The sequence below is a fragment of the Schistocerca cancellata genome, chromosome 11 (genome assembly GCF_023864275.1).
Source record: "Schistocerca cancellata isolate TAMUIC-IGC-003103 chromosome 11, iqSchCanc2.1, whole genome shotgun sequence".
Taxonomy (NCBI): Eukaryota; Metazoa; Arthropoda; class Insecta; order Orthoptera; family Acrididae; genus Schistocerca; species Schistocerca cancellata.
In genome coordinates this window covers 38,378,930-38,399,193 of record NC_064636.1, presented here as the reverse complement: position 1 = coordinate 38,399,193, position 20,264 = coordinate 38,378,930, and the positions used below count along the sequence as shown (strand labels likewise).

The 20,264-nt window shown below is 48.3% G+C and overlaps 1 protein-coding gene across 2 annotated transcripts in view; it reads left to right on the top strand.

Moving 5' to 3' along the window:
* Window positions 1–20,264, top strand: part of LOC126108485 (ankyrin-3-like) — a 512,755-nt gene that overhangs the window by 22,230 nt on the left and 470,261 nt on the right. For both annotated transcript variants that reach the window (XM_049913741.1, XM_049913740.1), the window contains exon 6: window positions 16,211–16,360. In XM_049913741.1, the coding sequence (XP_049769698.1) occupies window positions 16,211–16,360 (150 nt within the window). The remainder of the gene's footprint in view (window positions 1–16,210; window positions 16,361–20,264) is intronic.

The following is a 20,264-nucleotide window of genomic DNA, read 5'->3' as shown; positions in this document are numbered from 1 at the left end:
GTTGAGAGCCCTTCCTGGCACAAAGTAACAATACAGGCGTGATCGAACCGCGGTATTGCCTTATTAGGCACGGTTCAACTACAGGCACTAGCCTTGTACCTCCTTCCTTGTGGAATGATTGAAGCTGATAGGCTGTCGGACCCCCTCCGTCTAATAGGCGCTGCTCAGGCATGGTTGTTTACATCATTGGGTGGGTTTAGTGACATCTCTGAACAGTCAAACGGACTGTGCCTGTGATACAATATCCACAGTCAACGTCTATCTTCAGGAGTTCTGGGCACTGGGGTGATGGAAAACTTTTTTTGATGTGTGTATTTGGTAATATTCTCATAACGTACCTTGTTATTCACCAGCAGAGTTCCCCTCGTCAGCATCTGAAGTCTCACACTTACTTGTACACCCACTAGCTTGCTCCTGCCTAGTCATAAGCTTGTAGCTGCAGTTAGAGCTTCAGCCTCATGTACTTACCTCTACGCTGCACCACAGGACGATAATGGCTGTGATTGCAGCAGGATGTGTCGAGCTGTACTACTCAAGAAGACGAGAACGATGAGAGCATACACCACACTTCGAAGATGCCTGCAGAGTGTGACTATAGTGATGTGCACAGTCATTATCCTCTGTAGATCTGAGACGCACTTCCACTTTCTGTGGAGCTGAATATCTTGAACATCAGTCAATGTCAGTTTTTAACGTTAGAACTCTAACCAAAGATGTACTGTCTTTGACAAAGTAGGAAAGGAGAAGGTAAAATATTTAACTAACACATCTCACTCGCTCCAAAATCGTCCAAAGTTCCATTTAAGTACCATGCCACTTAATTGTGTGTTTTAAGTGAATCTAAGTTGACGAATCTCTTGTCGAGCCTTGTTCATTAGTCTGGGTTTTCTAACATTGGCCTCTCAATATACATACACTTTCCTGTCGTTTCTTTTCGACAATATCACCTTATTCCCAAGAATTTGCAGTTTTCACTCAGTTAATACAAGGCAGAAATCCAATCTGCAATTGGATCGCAATTCCTTAACTCATTTTGCAGAAAGAGTGTAGTATACTGCTGCATCCATTTTCAATGAGCTACTACAAGAATTCAAAAATCTTAGCAATAATCCACGAGCTTTCAAATCGAAACTGAAGGGTTTTCTCATGTGTCACTCCTTCTATTCTGTCGAGAAGTCCCTGAAAAATTAAGCTGATTCCTGTGTTATTGATTGCGTTTACATGAATTTTTGACTTGTCTTTTTTTTGTTCATAAACACTTTATTTTGTCTGCTATCACTTTTATGTTGTTGTTTCATGCACTGACTCGTTCCTTGACCTTGGAGACTGGGTCCTCAATTTGGTACTACGGAAGTAAATGTGTAAAATAAAAAAAATTAAAGACATTTCTCCTGGTCACAGTGTTAAACAGAATACACTCACTCCTTTGGATTAAACACTGTCCTAAAGACACTGTCCTGCATTTACTTTAATTATGAAACTTGAGAGATTAGCTCAGTCAAAGTTCGATCGAATCACTGTACTATTTGGAACCAGTCCAAACAGAAATTAGTTCTCACTCCACCCTTCAGTTCAAAACACACAACTGGAGGACACTTTTCAATGAATTACTTTAGTTTAAAATTGAAGTTGTGAGCACAATATCCTGAAAACTCTTTATCTTTTTGAAATTGGTAGAAACTGCATTATAGACACTGCATCAATTTAGAGTAAACGCTACTTGAGATTTAACACTATCTTAAAGGTTTTTTCCGACTGAGTTGTTGCCCATTTGACATCGTCAGGTCAGGTCTGATTTTATGTATTCAGTAGCAAATGAAAGTTTACCTGTAGTCACAGTCTATGTTCAGAACAGTCAGAGCTTGGATTTATCATTGTCCTAAGCTCATATTTCTGTGAACTACACGAAATGAAATTTTTATGGTGTGTCAAGAGGAAGTTCGAGTTATGTACCAGACTTCTTTGACACTGACTGTGATTTCATTAGCAAGAGAAAAATTACCAGCAGTCACTACTGTATAACTTCATAAACATGTCAGCTTCCATTTCTTACTGTGTTTAACTTCTATTCTTGCCAATTAACACGTATAAAAAATATCGAATTTCTGTTGAAAGAATAGTCGATCTGATTACAACACATATCCACTGTTTCGAGATTCGATTTAATCACTATTGAAACTTCTGGGCACCTCACTGCCTCTCATAAATATACTGTAAAACTTAGTAAACCAATCCTTTTGATCATTATAGGTTAATTCGATGTGTTTAGCTCACAGCTATGTGTCTTAATTACACAACTTACACTAAGTGATCAAAAGTATATGGACACCTCCAAAAACATACGTTTTTCACATTAGGTGCATTGTACTGAGACTTACTGCCAGGTACTTATCAGCGACCTCAGCAGTCATTAGACATCGTGAGAGTGCAGAATGGAGCGCTCTGCGGAGCTCAAGACTTCGTACGTGGTCAGGCTGTTGGATACCACTTGTGTCATAAGTCTGTACGCGAGACTTCCACACTCCTAAACGTCCCTAGGTCCACTATTTCCAATGTGATAGTGAAGTGGAAACGGCAAGGGACACGGACAGCACAAAAGTGTATAGGCTGACCTCTTCTGTTGACTGACAAAGACTGCCGACAGATGAAGAGCGTTGTAATGTCTAATAGGCAGACACCTATCCAGACCATCACACAGGAATTCCGAACTGCATCAGGATCCACTACAAGTACTATGAAAGTTAGGTGGGATATGAGAAAACTTGGATTTCATGGTCGAGCGGCTGCTCATAAGCCAATGCCAAACGACGCCTCGCTTGGCATAAGGAGCGTAAACACTGAACGATTGAACAGTGGAAAAACGTTGTGTGGAGTGACAAATCACGGTATACAATGTGGTGATCCGATGGAAGGGTGTGAGTATGGCGAAAGCCCGGTGAATGTCATCTGCCAGCGTGTGTAGTGCCAACAGTAAAATTCGGAGGTGATGGTGTTACGGTGTGGTTGTGTTTTTCATCGAGGGGGCATGCACCCTTTGTCGTTTTGCGGGGCACTATCCCAGCACAGGCCTAGATTGATGTTTTCAGCAAATTCTTGCTTCCCTCTGTTGAGGAGCAATTTGGGGATGGCAATTGCATCTGTCAACACGATCGAGCACTTGTTCATAATGCACGGCCTGTGGCGGAGTGGTTACACACAATAACATCCCTATAGTGGAATAGCCTGCACAGAGTCCTGACCTGAATCCTATAGAACATCTTTGGGATGTTTTCGAACCTCTCCTCAGTGGAGCACTCCGTGAAGAATGGGCTGTCATTCCCCAAGAAACCTTCCCACACTGGATTGAACGTATGCCTGCCAGAGTGGAAGCTGTCATCAAGGCTAAGGGTGGGTCATCACCGTATTGAATGCCAGCATTACCGATGGAGGATGCCTTGAACTTTTAAGTCATTTTCAGCCTGGTGTCCGGATGCTTTAATCACATAGTGTACATGACGAATAAGGCGCGACGTGGAGAACTTTCGCCCGCGACGAAGAAAATGACTAAATGCAGTTCGTAGAAATTCTGCAGCCCACAGCTTTTTGATATTACAGTATGTTTCTGCGCATTAAACGACTCGGCGGAAATGCACAACTACATCTGCCGCCATCTTCTAGTGCGACTTTTACTTTTAAAAGTATACTATCTATAATTTCTTATACGTTAAACACCACTTGTAATCCAAGTCAAGATATGAAGAGATCCTGTTTATCGGCTACATGTCCAGTTTCTCGTGGAGAAAAATATTTGCCGCACGAAGCAGCCGCGCGGTTTGAGGCGCTAAGTCACGGAATGCATGGCGTCTCCCTCCAGAAGTTCGGCGAGTTCTCCCTCGGGCATGGATGTATGTATTGTTCTTGGCATAAGTTAGCATAAGTTGTGTGTAAGTCTAGGGACAGATGATATCAGCAGTTTGGTCCCTTAGGAATTCACAAACATTTGAATATTTGAAAAATACTTACAGTGGGCACCTATTTCTTGACAACAGCCGAATAGCACTCACTCAGGAACTCGTGGAAGCTGAACTACTTGAGACAAATGGCAGCTCATTAAAATTAAGCATTAGGTGTTACGTATCTACTTCATTACACAAAAATCATTTTTAATATTGTAGGATATACACTATGTAATCAAAAGTAATCGGACACATGGCTGAAAATGACTTACAAGTTCGTGGCGCCCTCCATCGGTAATGCTGGAATTCAGTACAGTGTTGGCCTACCTTTAGACTTGATGACAGGTTCAATCAGGTGCTGGAAGATTTCTTGGGGAATGAAAACCCATTCTGAGTGCTGCACTGAGGAGAGGTATCGATGTCAGTCAGTGAGCAATGGCACGAAGTAGGCGTTCCAAAACATCCCAAAGGTGTTCGATAGGATTCAGGTCAGGACTCTGAGCAGGTCAGTCCATTACAATGATGTTATTGTCGAGTAACCACTCTGCCACAGGCTGTGCACTATGAACAGTTGCTCGATCATGTTGATAGATGCTATCGCCATTGCCAAATTGCTCTTCAAGAGTGGGAAGCAAGAAGGTGCTTAAAACTTCAATGTAGGCCTGTGCTGCGATAGTGCCACGCAAAACAATAAGGGGAGAAAGTCTCCTCCATGAAAAACACGACCACACCAACAAACCGCCTCCGAATTTTCCTGTTGGCACTACACACGCTTGCAGATGACGTTCACCCGGCATTAGCCATACCCACATCCTTCCATCGGATCACCACATCGTGTACCGTGATTCGTCACTCCACGCAACGTATTTCCACTGTTCTATCGCCCAGTGTTTACGCTCCTTACACCAAGCGAGGCGTCGTTTGGCATTTACTGGCGTGATGTCTGGCTTATGAGCAGATGCTCGACCATGAAATCAAAGTTTTCTCACCTCCCACCTAACTGTCACAGTACTTGCAGTGGATCCTGATGCAGTTTGGAATTTCTGTGTGATGGACTGGATAGATGTTTGCCTATTACACATTACAACGTTCTTCAGCAGTCGGCAGTCTCTATCAGTCAAAACACGAGGTCGGCCTGTACGCTTTTCTGGTGTATGTATCTCTTCACGTTTCCACTTCACTACCACATGGGAAACAGTGGACCTACGGATGCTTAGGAGTGTGGAAATCTCGCGTATAGATGTATGATACAAGTGACATCCAATCACCTGACCACGTCGAAGTCCATGATTTCCGCTGAGCACCCCATTCTGTTCTCTCACGATGTCTAATGACGGCTGAGGTCGCTGATATGCAGTACCTGGCAGTAGGTGGCAGCACAATACAGCTAATATGAAAAAAGTATGTTTTTGCGGGTGTCAGGATACTTTTGATGACATTGTGTATAAACTGGGTCTCAGTTTGTTTGTTTGAAAAGCGAGTAGCTAGCGGTGAGATGGAAATGACGTCTTGGCTGACATCAGTCTGGTCGACATGGGCGTGATGGCGCGTTTTCAAGCAGCTTCTGTTGCGCGCAGACTAAGAGGTCACTTCTATTTTCTGTTGTGAGATCCGCCTCGCCCAGCGGCACCATTTACGTAAGCACCAGCCTCTTTGTCGTACAGTCACTGTAGCACGTTATTCCTGGCACATGTGCCGTTTCATGTTTTTCCCATCCAATCCCAAGACAGAATTGGCACCATTACACTTGTTTTCTAACGGAATACAGATGTCACTGACCATTTTTTGGGCCATCAGTAGGGGCAGAAAGTGAGGTCGCACATTCTGCCACCCTCTCAAAACATCGAATCAGTGATACCACACTGAAGTGACGAAAGTCATGGGATATTCCCTAATACCACGTCAGAGCTCTCTTTGCCCAGCGTAGTGTACCAACTCGACGTGGCACCGACTCAGCAAGTCGTCAGAAGTCCCCTGCTGAAACACTGAGCCATGCTGCCTGCAGCTGTCCATAATTGCGAAAGTGTTGCCGATTCAGGATATTGTGCACAAAGCGACATCTCGATTATGTGCAGTAAATTTTCGATAGGATTCATGTCAGCGGATTGGGTTCACTAAATAAAATGCTCGAACTGTCCAGAATGGTCTTCAAACCAATTGTGAAATGGTGATATGACATTGTTGTTTGGGAACACGAAATGGTTGAATGGTTACAAATGGTCGCAAGTAGCTGAACATAACTACTGCCAGTCAATTGTAGGTTCAGGTTGGACCAGACGACCCAGTCCACTCCATGTAGGCACATCCCACAGCATTTTGGAGCCACCACCAGCTTGCACAGTGTCTTGCAGACAATCTGGGTCCATAGTTTCGTGGGGACCGCGCCACACTCGAACCCTACCATCAGAACTCACTAACTGAAATCAGGACCCATCTGAACAGGCCACGGTCTCCAGGTTTCTAGAGTCCAACCGATGCTGTCACGAGCCCACGAGAGATACTGTAGGCAATGTCGTGTTGTTATTAAAGGCACTCGAGTCGGACATCTGCTGCCATACCCCATTACCGCAAAATTTTAATCACTCTACAAACGAATACGTTCCTCGTGTGTACCCCATTATATGACACAGCATTTATTGTCCATTAGCATTGACAACTCTACGCAAACACTATCGCTCTCATTCGTTACGTGAAGCGCGTCAGCCACTGCATTGTCTGCGATGAGTGGTAATGTCCTAATTGTGGTATCCATAACGGAGTGCCCCACGCATCTAACTCAAACTACCTCTCGGTGTTCCAAGTCTGTTATTTCCAGTCGCGCACTCATAATCACATCAGAAACCTTTCCACATGTCCTACCCGAGTACAAGCGACAGCTCTGCCAGTGAACTACCCTTCTGTACGTTGTGTGCGTGATACTGCTGCCAGCTGTACCTACACATGGCGCTATGCCAAGACTTATCTCAGTGTACATTATTCTCTCCTATGTTTACTTCCTATTCCTTTCTAGGTGAAATTTATTTTGTGCTAGGCACCAGATGCCGTGTTGTTTGATTTCAGTAAGGCATTTGACACCGTCCCACATTGCCATTTAATGAAAAAAATACAAGCTAACGGAGTACCAGAGCAGACCTGTGATTGGATTCAAGACTTTCTTGCAGATAGAACTCAACACGTCCCTCTTAACAGAACTAAATCGACAAATGTAAAGCTAATATCTGGAGTGCCACAGGGAAACGTGATAGGACCGACACTGTTTACAGTAAATGTAAATGATCTAGTAGAAAGTGTCCGATGCTCTTTAAGGCTATTCGCAGATGGTGCAGTTGTTTATACCAAAGTAGCAACGCCAGAAGATAGTAAGAATTTGCAGAACGACCTGCAGAGAAATGATGAATGTTGCAGGTTCTGGCAGTTGACCCTGAACGTAAATAAATGTAACATATTGCGCATACATAGGAAGAGAAATCCACTACTATACAGCTACACTGTTGATTACAAACAGCTGGAGAACGCGTCTACCGTAAAATATCTGCCTGTAACTATCCAGAGCGTCCTTAAGTTGAATGACCATATAGAAAATATAGTGGGAAAATCAGACGCCAGACTCAGATTCATCGGAAGAATCTTAGGGAAATGAAACTCATCCACGAAAGAAATGGCTTACAAGCCGCTTGTTAGACTGATTCTTGAGTATTTTTCATCTATGTGGAAACCCTATCAGATAGGACTGATAGAAGATCCAACGAAGAGCGGCGCATTTCGTCACGGGGTCGTTTAGCTGGCGAGAGAGCGTTACAGAGGCCGGCCGTGGTGGCCAAGCGGTTAAAGGCGCTACAGTTTGGCACCGCGCGGCCGCTACGGTCGTAGGTTCGAATCCTGCCACGGGCATGGATGTGTGTGATGTCCTTAGGTTAGTTAGGTTTAAGTAGTTCTAAGTTCTGGGGAGTGATGACCTTCGAAGTTAAGTCCCATAGTGCTCAGAGCCATTTGAACCAAGAGCGTTACAGAGATGCTAAACAATCTCCACTGGCAGACGTTACAAGAGAGGCGTTGTGCATCACCGAGAGATTTACTATTGACATTTCGGGACAGCACTTTTCAGGACGAGCAGACAACATATTACTTCCCTCCCACATACATCTCGCATACTGACCATAAGGAGAAAATTCGAGAAGTTAGAGCCAATACAGAGGCTGACCGACAATCATTCTTCCCACGCACTATTCGCGAGTGGAACAGGATTCGAGAGATCAGAAACTGGTACCGGAAGTATCCTCCGCCACGCACCATTAGGTGGCTTGCGGAGTATGGTATAGATGTAGATACAGAATAACACAAAGAGATTTTTAGCACCTCTGTGTTCCATCTGTCCTTTCAACCTGACTCCAGACATGTGAGATACAAACACTGATAATGGCAGTCCCACGCCATGTACAAGATGCGAAAATAAAGTAATGAGACTGATGTGAAAAAAAAAATGTTGCTTACCGTTTTAGTCAAGTTTAGTGTTGTCTCCTTCAAAGTAGTTCCTATATGATTGCACTCATTTGTGCCAACGTTTCTGCCACTGATGGTAACATTTCTTGAACTCATCTTCCGTAATATCCTCCAAGAACCTCGTCACACCTTTTTGGATATCTTGTGTTGTTTGAAAATGGTGTCCCCTGACTGCCGTTTTGACTCTTGGAAATAGAAAAAAAGTTCCACAGAGCGATGTCTGGTGAATAAGGTGGCTGTGCTAGTACTGAAATTTGTTTTGAGGCTAAAAATTGCTGTACTGACAGAGCAGTATGGGATGCCACATTATCGTGATGCAGAATCCTATTATCAGCAATATTGGCACAGACATGAAGAACTCTTTTACAAAGCCTTTCTAATATTTTTTTGGTAGTAATATCGGTTAACTGTTTGTCCAGGAGGCACCCACTCTTTATAAACAATTCCCTTGGAATCAAAGAAGCAGACAAGCATGCATTTAACTTTTGACTTCAACATGCCAGCTTTTTTTGGTCTGGGTGATCCCTTTGAGCACCATTGCCAACTTTGGCGTTTTGTCTCTGGATCTTACTGAAAAAACCAACTTTCATCACCAGTGGTAACACGGCTCAACAATTCCGTTTGCTCTAACAGATCGGCTGCCACATTTTTCCGTGTTTCTCGCTGTTGTGATGTGAGATTTTTGGGGACCATTTTTGCACAAATCTTTCTCATACCAAGATCTTCAGTTATTATTAGAGGAACCGTTTCTCGATTGATGTTCAGTTCTTCTGCAATCATTTTCACGGATAATCTTCGATCAGATCGTACGAGTTCACGCACCGTGGCCAAGTTGACATCTGTCCGTGAGGTTACTGGTCGTCCACTGCGGTCTTCATCTTCAACATTCGTTCTGCCTTCACCAAACATTTTTTGCCAATGAAAAACTTGAGCTCTTGACATAACCTCCTCTCCAAAAGCCTTGTGAAGCTTACCGTAAGTTGTCGATGCGTTTTGGTTGGTTGGTTGGTTTGGGGGGGGATTAAAGGGACCAGACTGCGACGGTCATCGGTCCCTTATTCCAAAAAAAAGTAAAACCACCCAAAGAGAATAAAAAACGAACAACAGGAAAGACGTCAGACGACACAGGACAAGAAATACCCCTACAGAGATCAGACGAAAAAAATTAAAATCACACAGAGTGTGACAGTGGTTGGCCGACCATAGAGATAAAAAGGAAAAGCCAACCACCGAGAACACATTAAAAACTCAGCGTAAAATCGTAGGCCAATGGCCAGAATCAACACAAAAGAACAGAACAAACACTCAGAGTAAATAATAAAAACCCCCTGCCCGAATAAAACGGAAAACTAAGTCAGCCATGCCAGGGTCATCACATAAGAGGGCAGGGAGCGTATCAGGCAGCGCAAATGTCTGCCTGACCACAGCTAAAAGGGGGCAGGCCAACAAAATGTGGGCCACTGTCAAAGCCGCCCCGCAGCGACATACAGGAGGGTCCTCCCGGCGCAGTAAATAACTGTGTGTCAGGTGGGAGTGGCCAATGCGGAGCCGACAAAGGACGACAGAGTCCCTGCGGTTGGCTCGCAGGGATGACCGCCACACAGTCGTCGTCTCCTTGATGGCACGGAGTTTATTGGGCATGATCCGATTGCGCCATTCAGCGTCCCAAAGCGCAAAAACTTTTCGGCGGAGGACTGCCCGCAAATCAGTCTCTGGGAGGCCAACGTCCAGAGACTGTTTACTCGTGGCCTCTTTCGCCAGGCGGTCAACATGTTCATTGCCCGGGATACCGACATGACCGGGGGTCCACACAAAGACCACAGAGCGGCCGCAACGCGCAAGAGTATGCAGGGACTCATGGATAGCCATCACCAGACGAGAACGAGGAAAACACTGGTCGAGAGCCCGTAAACCGCTCAGGGAATCGCTACAGATAACGAAGGACTCACCTGAGCAGGAGCGGATATACTCTAGGGCACGAAAGATGGCGACTAGCTCAGCAGTGTAAACGCTGCAGCCAGCCGCCAAGGACCGTTGTTCGGAATGGTCCCCTAGAGTTAGCGCATACCCGACACGACCAGCAACCATCGAACCGTCGGTGTAAACAATTCCAGAGCCCTGATACGTGGCCAGGATGGAATAAAAGCGGCGGCGGAAGGCCTCTGGAGGGACCGAGTCCTTCGAGCCCTGTGCCAAGTCGAGCCGAAGGCAAGGGCGAGGAACACACCACGGGGGTGTACGCAGAGGCGCCCGGAAAGGAGGTGGAACTGGGAAAAACCCAAGCCCGCAGAGAAGCTCCTTGATGCGTACGGCGATCGGACAACCCGACCGGGGCCGACGGTCTGGCAGATGGACGACTGACTGCGGGAACAGGACACGATAATTTGGATGCCCGGGCAAGCTAAAAACATGGGCAGCATAAGCGGCCAGCAAACGTTGGCGTCGGAACCACAGTGGAGGTACACCTGCCTCCACTAGGACGCTGTCCACAGGGCTGGTGCGGAAAGCACCAGTGGCAAGGCGTATCCCGCTGTGGAGAATTGGGTCCAGCACCCGCAACGCAGATGGGGATGCTGAGCCATAAGCTAGGCACCCATAATCCAGGCGAGACTGGATGAACGCCTGGTAGAGCCGCAACAGGGTAGATTGGTCGGCGCCCCAGCGGGTGTGGCTCAAACAACGCAGGGCGTTGAGATGCCGCCAACACGCTTGTTTAAGCTGCCGGATATGAGGCAGCCAAGTCAACCGGGCATCAAAAAGGACACCCAAAAACCTGTGGGTCTCCACCACAGCAAGAAGTTCGTCGGCAAGATAAAGCCGCGGCTCAGGATGGACTGTTCGGCGCCGGCAGAAATGCATAACGCGGGTCTTGACAGCCGAAAACTGAAAACCACGCGCTACAGCCCAAGACTGCGCCTTGCGGATTGCGCCCTGTAGCTGACGTTCAGCTGCTGCAATGCTAATAGAACTATAGTAAAGACAGAAGTCGTCAGCATACAGGGAAGCGGAGACAGAATTTCCTACTGCCGCAGCGAGACCGTTTATTGCAATTAAAAACAGGCAGACACTGAGGACAGAGCCCTGGGGTACCCCGTTCTCCTGGACGAGGGAGGAATTATACGAGGCCGCGACTTGCACGCGAAAGGTACGATACGACAGAAAATTTCTGATAAAGATCGGCAGAGGGCCCCGAAGACCCCATCCATGAAGCGTAGAAAGGATGTGATGACGCCATGTCGTATCGTACGCCTTCCGCATGTCGAAAAAGACAGCGACCAGGTGCTGACGGCGGGCAAAGGCTGTACGGATGGCCGACTCAAGGCTCACCAGATTGTCGGTGGCGGAGCGGCCTTTACGGAACCCACCCTGAGACGGAGCCAGAAGGCCCCGAGACTCCAGCACCCAATTTAAGCGCCGGCTCACCATCCGTTCAAGCAACTTGCAAAGAACGTTGGTGAGACTAATGGGACGGTAGCTGTCCACCTCCAGAGGGTTCTTTCCAGGTTTCAAAATGGGGATGACAATACTTTCCCGCCATTGCGACGGAAACTCACCCTCGACCCAGAGACGGTTGTAAAGGTCGAGGAGGCGTCGCTTGCAGTCCACTGAAAGGTGTTTCAGCATCTGACAGTGGATGCGATCTGGCCCGGGAGCGGTATCAGGGCAAGCAGCAAGGGCACTCTGAAATTCCCACTCACTGAATGGAGCGTTGTAGGGTTCAGAAGCGTTGGTGCGAAAAGAAAGGCTCCGACGTTCCATCCGCTCTTTAATGGAGCGGAAGGCCTGGGGGTAATTCGCAGAAGCGGAACTCATAGCAAAATGCTCTGCTAAGCGGTTTGCAATGACGTCGGAGTCAGTACAAACTGCTCCATTCAGTGAGAGCGCAGGGACGCTGGCAGGGGTCCGATAGCCGAAGACCCGTCGAATCTTGGCCCAGACCTGCGATGGAGTGACATGGAGTCCAATGGTGGACACATACCGCTCCCAGCACTCCTTCTTGCCTTGGCGGATAAGGAGGCGGGCCCGCGCACGCAGCCGTTTGAAGGCGATAAGGTGGTCCATGGAGGGATGTCGCTTGTGATGCTGGAGCGCCCGCCGGCGATCCTTAATCGCTTCAGCGATCTCAGGCGACCACCAAGGCACAGCCCTCCGCCGAGGGGACCCAGAAGAACGGGGAATGGCAGACTCGGCGGCAGTGACGATGCCGGCGGTGACCGATGTAACCACCACATCAATGGCATCAGTTGAGAGAGGCTCAATAGCGGCAGTGGAGGAGAACAAGTCCCAGTCAGCCTTATTCATAGCCCAACTGCTAGGGCGCCCAGAAGAGTGACGCTGTGGTAGTGACAGAAAAATCGGAAAGTGATCACTACCACACAGGTCGTCATGCACACTCCAGTGGACAGATGGTAAGAGGCTAGGGCTACAGATTGAAAGGTCAATGGCGGAGTAGGTGCCATGCGCCACACTGAAGTGTGTGGAGGCACCATCATTCAAAATCGAGAGATCGAGCTGTGACAATAAATGCTCAACGGTGGCGCCTTGACCTGTTGCCACTGACCCACCCCACAGAGGGTTATGGGCGTTAAAGTCGCCCAGTAATAAGAAAGGTGGCGGCAATTGGGCTATCAGCGCAGCCAGGACATGCTGCGCGACATCACCCTCCGGTGGAAGGTAAAGACTGCAGACGGTAAGAGCCTGCGGCGTCCACACCCTAACAGCGACAGCCTCTAAAGCTGTTTGGAGAGGGACAGACTCGCTGTGAAGAGAGTTAAGGACATAGATGCAGACGCCACCAGACACCCTTTCATAAGCTGCTCGGTTCTTATAATAACCCCGATAGCCACAGAGGGCGGGGGTGCGCATTGCTGGAAACCAAGTTTCCTGCAGAGCAATGCAGAGGAAAGGGTGAAGGCTGATAAGTTGGCGGAGCTCAGCTAGATGGTGGAAGAAACCGCTGCAGTTCCACTGGAGGATGGTTTTGTCCATGGCTGAGAAAGGCGTGCCGGGACTGGGACGGCAGATTACGCCGCTGGGTCACCTGCTGCCTCCGATTGAGCACCCGTGCTAGTGCTAGTGCTATTCACGGCGTCTGAGGGACCGGCGAGATCGAGGTCCTCAGCGGACGCCAGAATCTCCACCGCGTCCTCAGACGCAGAGCTTGAAGGTTGCGATGGGGTGGCTACCACCGCGCGTTCCTTGGGCTTAGAGCTGCTCTTCTTTGATTTCTCACGCTGCTACTTGGGTTTAACTGGCTGGGAGGGCTTCACCGATTCAGTCTCCGGGACTGAGGAGGATCGGGAAGCCATTCGACCTGCAGATTGTGGGCACTTATGCCACTGTCGATCGTCAGCCTTCCCGCCGGTGGAAACCTGGGAAGGGAGGGACCCAAGGGACCCCTTGCGAGCGTGAGAAGCTGAAGAAGTTGGACACTTCTCCGGCTTAGAAGCGGGGACCGACGTCCCCGATGGGGGGGATGGTGTTGCTCCTGAGGTAGGTGGCACAGGAGCAATCGGGTGGGTAGAGCCCCCCACTGGCAAGGGGGCAGGAGGAGTTGTACCACTCGTCGATCCGGCCGAAAGGCGCGAAACTGATGGGGCTAGCACAGGTGTTGTAGCAGCGGCGTAGGAAGTTGTCATTCTCACTGGATGTAATCGGTCGTATTTCCGTTTGGCCTCAGTATAAGTCAGTCGGTCCAGGGTCTTATATTCCATGATTTTGCGCTCTTTCTGGAATATTCTGCAGTCTGGCGAGCAAGGTGAATGGTGCTCCCCGCAGTTGACGCAGATGGGAGGCGGGGCACATGGAGTATCGGGATGAGATGGGCGTCCGCAATCTCGACATGTGAGGCTGGAAGTGCAGCGGGAAGACATATGGCCGAACTTCCAGCACTTAAAGCACCGCATCGGGGGAGGGATATAGGGCTTGACGTCACATCGGTAGACCATCACCTTGACCTTTTCCGGTAACGTATCACCCTCGAAGGCCAAGATGAAGGCACCGGTAGCAACCTGATTGTCCCTCGGACCCCGATGAACGCGCCAGACGAAATGAACACCTCTACGTTCTAAGTTGGCGCGCAGCTCGTCATCAGACTGCAAAAGGAGGTCCCTATGGAAAATAACACCCTGGACCATATTTAAACTCTTATGTGGAGTAATAGTAACGTTAACATCCCCCAACTTGTCACAAGCAAGTAACCTGCGTGACTGGGCGGAGGATGCCGTTTGTATCAGTACTGAGCCAGAGCGCATTTTAGACAAGCCCTCCACCTCCCCAAACTTGTCCTCTAAATGCTCGACGAAGAACTGAGGCTTTGTGGAGAGAAAAGACTCCCCATCAGCTCTCGTGCAAACTAAGAATCGGGGCGAATAACTGTTACCTCCATCCTGGGACTTACGCTCTTCCCACGGCGTGGCCAGGGAGGGGAACGTTTTCGGATCGTACTTCTGAGCATTAAATTGAGCCCGAGAACGCTTAGAGACTGCTGGCGGCTGGCCGCCAGCGAGAGATGATGTACCACGCTTCATTGCGGGTCATCCGCCCTGATGCCACCTACTCCGACCAAGGGCCCTCCCCACGGGCGCCACCCAGCCACAGCAAAGGCCACCTGGCAGGATGGCCGTTGCCGGGAGTCCTGATACCCCAGGAGGATAGGCATCTACTCCATGGCATACGTGGGGAGTTAACGGCGCAGGCATCAGTAGAGCAATCCCTGTGTTGTCAGGGGGCTACAACCAAGAGGGTACATGGCGGCCCCACCACAACGGACTGGCTACCGTGCTGAATCTTAGGTGCAAAACTGTCCAAGGTCGTCGTCGCAGTTAAAAGAAACACTGCAGAGGGCAGGGTGGTAATTGCACCCAGGGACGTATCCCCGCCCTAAAGATCGAAAACGAGCGGGACACCATTGCAACGACGTGAAAGCCGGCTAAAGGTCTAATTGCACGACGGATACAGTGCACCATGTAAGGCGCCCTTCCCCAATTGGCTCGCTCTTCGGAATAATTTAGAAAGATGGAGGTCAAACCCGAGAGGGGACCATCACATAAGGCCAAAACATGTGAGACTCCTTTTAGTCGCCTCTTACGACAGGCAGGAATACCGCGGGCCTATTCTAACCCCCGAACCCGCAGGGGGGTGTCGATGCGTTTTCACCCAGTTTAACGCAAAAAGAAATGGCATACCATTGCGCAATTTTATGCGGTTCTATATCCGTGACGAGAGACACAAACACGTTTTGACTTATTACAACACAACCCACTACTGAGCAGCTGCATCGATGTGCCGACTGGACTAGAATCAGCTTATAGACCAAGGTCAAAGATATTGGACCTACGCAAGCCTGCAGGGTTGCCACATCTTGCAAGTAAAATCAGTCTCATTACTTTATTGTCGCACCTCGTATGTTAAAAGGATATTGCTGTTTCAATTTCTGTGTGATTTTCGATGTTATGTATTCAAACTAAACTGTCCAATCGTAGCTGTACCACTTCAGCATAACTATTGAAACTTGTATGTACTTTCCAGCCGTGCTTTGTTATGTACAAATTGTTGTTTAGTGTGCTAAGCTACTTGTATGAGGGGCTCAGAACGAAATTGTAAAATGATCTGGTCGACAGTAAGTAATTTGTCTAAGTATGCATATTACTGTTGTTGACTATGTGTGTTCTAATATCTGTGTGTGGACAAGCCCCCCGCTGTTAGTGTCTGCAGTAAGCTGCCCTCTGGCCTCCTTGTGAATGCACTTTTTCAAGTAGCTTCTCCCCTCACAGCACTCTAGCCTCTACAGAGAGCTCAGTCGCCCCCACCACTCAGCTGCAGAGCAACCACGGCGACCTCAGCCGGACTTCTGCCTCAGCTGCCATGCCCACAGCTGCCAGCCCGACTCCCTCAACCGATAGCGCCGCCATCACTCTGCTCAGGTGAGTTTCGTCACTACATGTGCCCTTTCTTCACATTCATAGAACAGTGCATGTGGGTTTTGAACCAAGTGGTATGCCCAAAAAGACAGATGTCACATTATTGTATTTTTTAAATGATGATGTATACACTGAAAAAACAAAGACACTGGTACACCTGCCCAACATCATGTAGAGAACCCGTGAGCACGCATAATTGCCGCAGCACAACATGGCATGGACTCGACTATGTCTGAAGTAGTGCTGGAAGGAACTGACATCATGAATCCCACAGGGCTGTCCATAAATCCGTAAGAATACGATGGGTGGAGGTCTCTTCTGAACAGCACGTTGCCAGGCATCCCAAATATGCTCAATTATATTCATGCCTGGGGATTTTGGTGGCCAGTGGAAGTGTTTAAATTATACTGAGTGTTCCTGGAGCCACTCTGTCGCAGTTCTGGACATGTCAGGTGACGCATTGTCCTTTTGGAATTGTCGAAGTCCGTCGGATGCACAGTGCGCGTGAATGGATGCAGATGATCAGACGTACATGTCACTTGTCAGATGTATCAGGGGTCCCACGTCAATCCAACAGGACATGCCCCACACTGCAACAGAGCATACACCAGCTTGAACAGCCCCTGCTGACATGCAGGGTCATTGGATTCATAAGGCTGTCTCCATACCCTCATATGTCCATCCACTTGATACAATTTGAAACAAGACTCGTCAAACCAGGTAACATGTTTCCAGTCATCAGTAGTCCGATGTCGGTGTTGACAGGCCCAGACGATGTGTAAAGCTTTGTGTCGTGCAGTCATCAAGGTTGCAGGAGTGGGTCTTGGGTCCAAAAGCCCATATTGTTGATGTTTTGTTGAATGGTTATCATGTTGAAACTTGTTGATGGCCCAACATTTAAATCTGCAGCAATTTGTGGAAGAGTTGCACATCTATCATGTTGACCGATTCTCTTCAGTCATTGTTGGTCCCATTCTTGCAGGATCCTTTTCTAGCCCCAGCGGTCGGAGATTTGATTTTTTACCAGATTCCTGATATTCACGTTACACTCGTGAAGTGGTCGTACGGGAAATCCCCACTTCATCGCTTCCTCGGAGATGCTGTGCCCCTCCGCTCGTGCGCCGACTATAACACCCCATTCAAACTCACTTAAATCTTGATAACCTGCCATTGTAGTAGCAGTAACAGATGTAACAAGTGCGCCAGACACTTGTTGCCTTACATAGACGTTGGCAACCGCAGCGCCATATTCTGCCTGCTTAAGTAATTCTGTATGTGAATACACATACCTGCACCAGTTTCTTTGGCACTTCAGTGTAGTTATCAGGAAAATTTATTCCCTTCATAAAATTTGACATTCAAATAGGTGTGTGAATTACATTCAGATCAGAACGGATATGTTTCAATAAACGCAGATATTTGGGAAATATGCTATAATTTGCACTCATGTGGGCCCGCTGCATTGTATATCTCATATAAGGACGTTGAATGTAATGCTATGACACCAAGACGTTGCTGTGTTCCATTATATAGTTCACTGAAGTAAGCATATTTCGGTGTGACTGCCATCGTCAGGTCATGTGTGGAAAGTACATAATTTGGTAGCATATTTCAAATTTTAGAGTAGACAATACAACATATTATACAATTATGATTTGCTATGTACCTCAGGTGGTCTTGATAGCTGCATGACATCAATGTCTCACTCGCTCTTGCACAACTATATAAGTTTGCTCCTTTGATACTGATGGAGCTGTAGTGTGCGTTTAACTTTTCCTGGAGCAGTTAAAACTGGAGCAGTATATAACTGTTTCAGCAAAAGTTTAACAGCTACAGTAGCTCCATCAACATCAAACAAGCATGCTTATACAGTGGCATTACAAACTGCGACATCAACCTCTTATAGATAACAAGATCACCTGCTGTACATAGCAAATCATAATTCTATAATATGTTGTATTATCCATTCCAAAATTTGAAATTTTTAATCAGACTCCAAATTACATACTTGCCACAGATAACCTGAAGATGGCACTCACACCAAAAGAAGACCATTGAAGACCATATTAATAAACAATATAATCAAACACAGCAACATCTTGATCTCATAGCATTCTATACATATACACTCCTGGAAATGGAAAAAAGAACACATTGACACCGGTGTGTCAGACCCACCATACTTGCTCCGGACACTGCGAGAGGGCTGTACAAGCAATGATCACACGCACGGCATAGCGGACACACCAGGAACCGCGGTGTTGGCCGTCGAATGGCGCGAGCTGCGCAGCATTTGTGCACCGCCGCCGTCAGTGTCAGCCAGTTTGCCGTGGCATACGGAGCTCCATCGCAGTCTTTAACACTGGTAGCATGCCACGACAGCGTGGACGTGAACCGTATGTGCAGTTGACGGACTTTGAGCGAGGGCGTATAGTGGGCATGCGGGAGGCCGGGTGGACGTACCGCCGAATTGCTCAACACGTGGGGCGTGAGGTCTCCACAGTACATTGATGTTGTCGCCAGTGGTCGGCGGAAGGTGCACGTGCCCGTCGACCTGGCACCGGACCGCAGCGACGCACGGATGCACGCCTAGACCGTAGGATCCTACGCAGTGCCGTAGGGGACCGCACTGCCACTTCCCAGCAAATTAGGGACACTGTTGCTCCTGTGGTATCGGCAAGCACCATTCGCAACCATCTCCATGAAGCTGGGCTACAGTCCCGCACACCGTTAGGCCATCTTCCGCTCACGCCCCAACATCGTGCAGCCCGCCTCCAGTGGTGTCGCGACAGGCGTGAATGGAGGGACGAATGGAGACGTGTCGTCTTCAGCGATGAGAGTCGCTTCTGCTTTGGTGCCAATGATGGTCGTATGCGTGTTTGGCGCCGTGCAGGTGAGCGCCACAATCAGGACTGCATACGACCGAGGCACACAGGGCCAACACCCGGCATCATGGTGTGGGGAGCGATCTCCTACACTGGCCGTACACCACTGGTGATCGTCGAGGGGACACTGAATAGTGCACGGTACATCCAAACCGTCATCGAACCCATCGTTCTACCATTCCTAGACCGGCAAGGGAACTTGCTGTTCCAACAGGACAATGCACGTCCGCATGTATCCCGTGCCACCCAACGTGCTCTAGAAGGTGTAAGTCAACTACCCTGGCCAGCAAGATCTCCGGATCTGTCCCCCATTGAGCATGTTTGGGACTGGATGAAGCGTCGTCTCACGCGGTCTGCACGTCCAGCACGAACGCTGGTCCAACTGAGGCGCCAGGTGGAAATGGCATGGCAAGCCGTTCCACAGGACTACATCCAGCATCTCTACGATCGTCTCCATGGGAGAATAGCAGCCTGCATTGCTGCGAAAGGTGGATATACACTGTACTAGTGCCGACATTGTGCATGCTCTGTTGCCTGTGTCTATGTGCCTGTGGTTCTGTCAGTGTGATCATGTGATGTATCTGACCCCAGGAATGTGTCAATAAAGTTTCCCCTTCCTGGGACAATGAATTCACGGTGTTCTTATTTCAATTTCCAGGAGTGTATATACTGTATATCAGGGCGGTTAGTAGACCCGCAACCGAGCGCCTCCCCAGGTGGCGGATAGGGGAATGCCTCCTAGATATAGGTGGTACCGAGGAAATGAAATACTCGGGGCGGACCAAAACTACTAGTAGCGTCTGTTCCCACAGTGGGCGGCTACAAAAGGCGTCTGCTCCACATGTCAGTGGCGGCCTCAACCAACCTCCTGATCTGGAAAGTCAGGTTGTACTCGGCAGCATGCCATACATCCAACTACTAAACATCATGATGGTACAACGAGAAAAATCTCATTACCCCGGGCCCCAGTCAATAGACTGGGATTGTCATGAGCATCGGATTCCGGGGGCTCACGGACATCA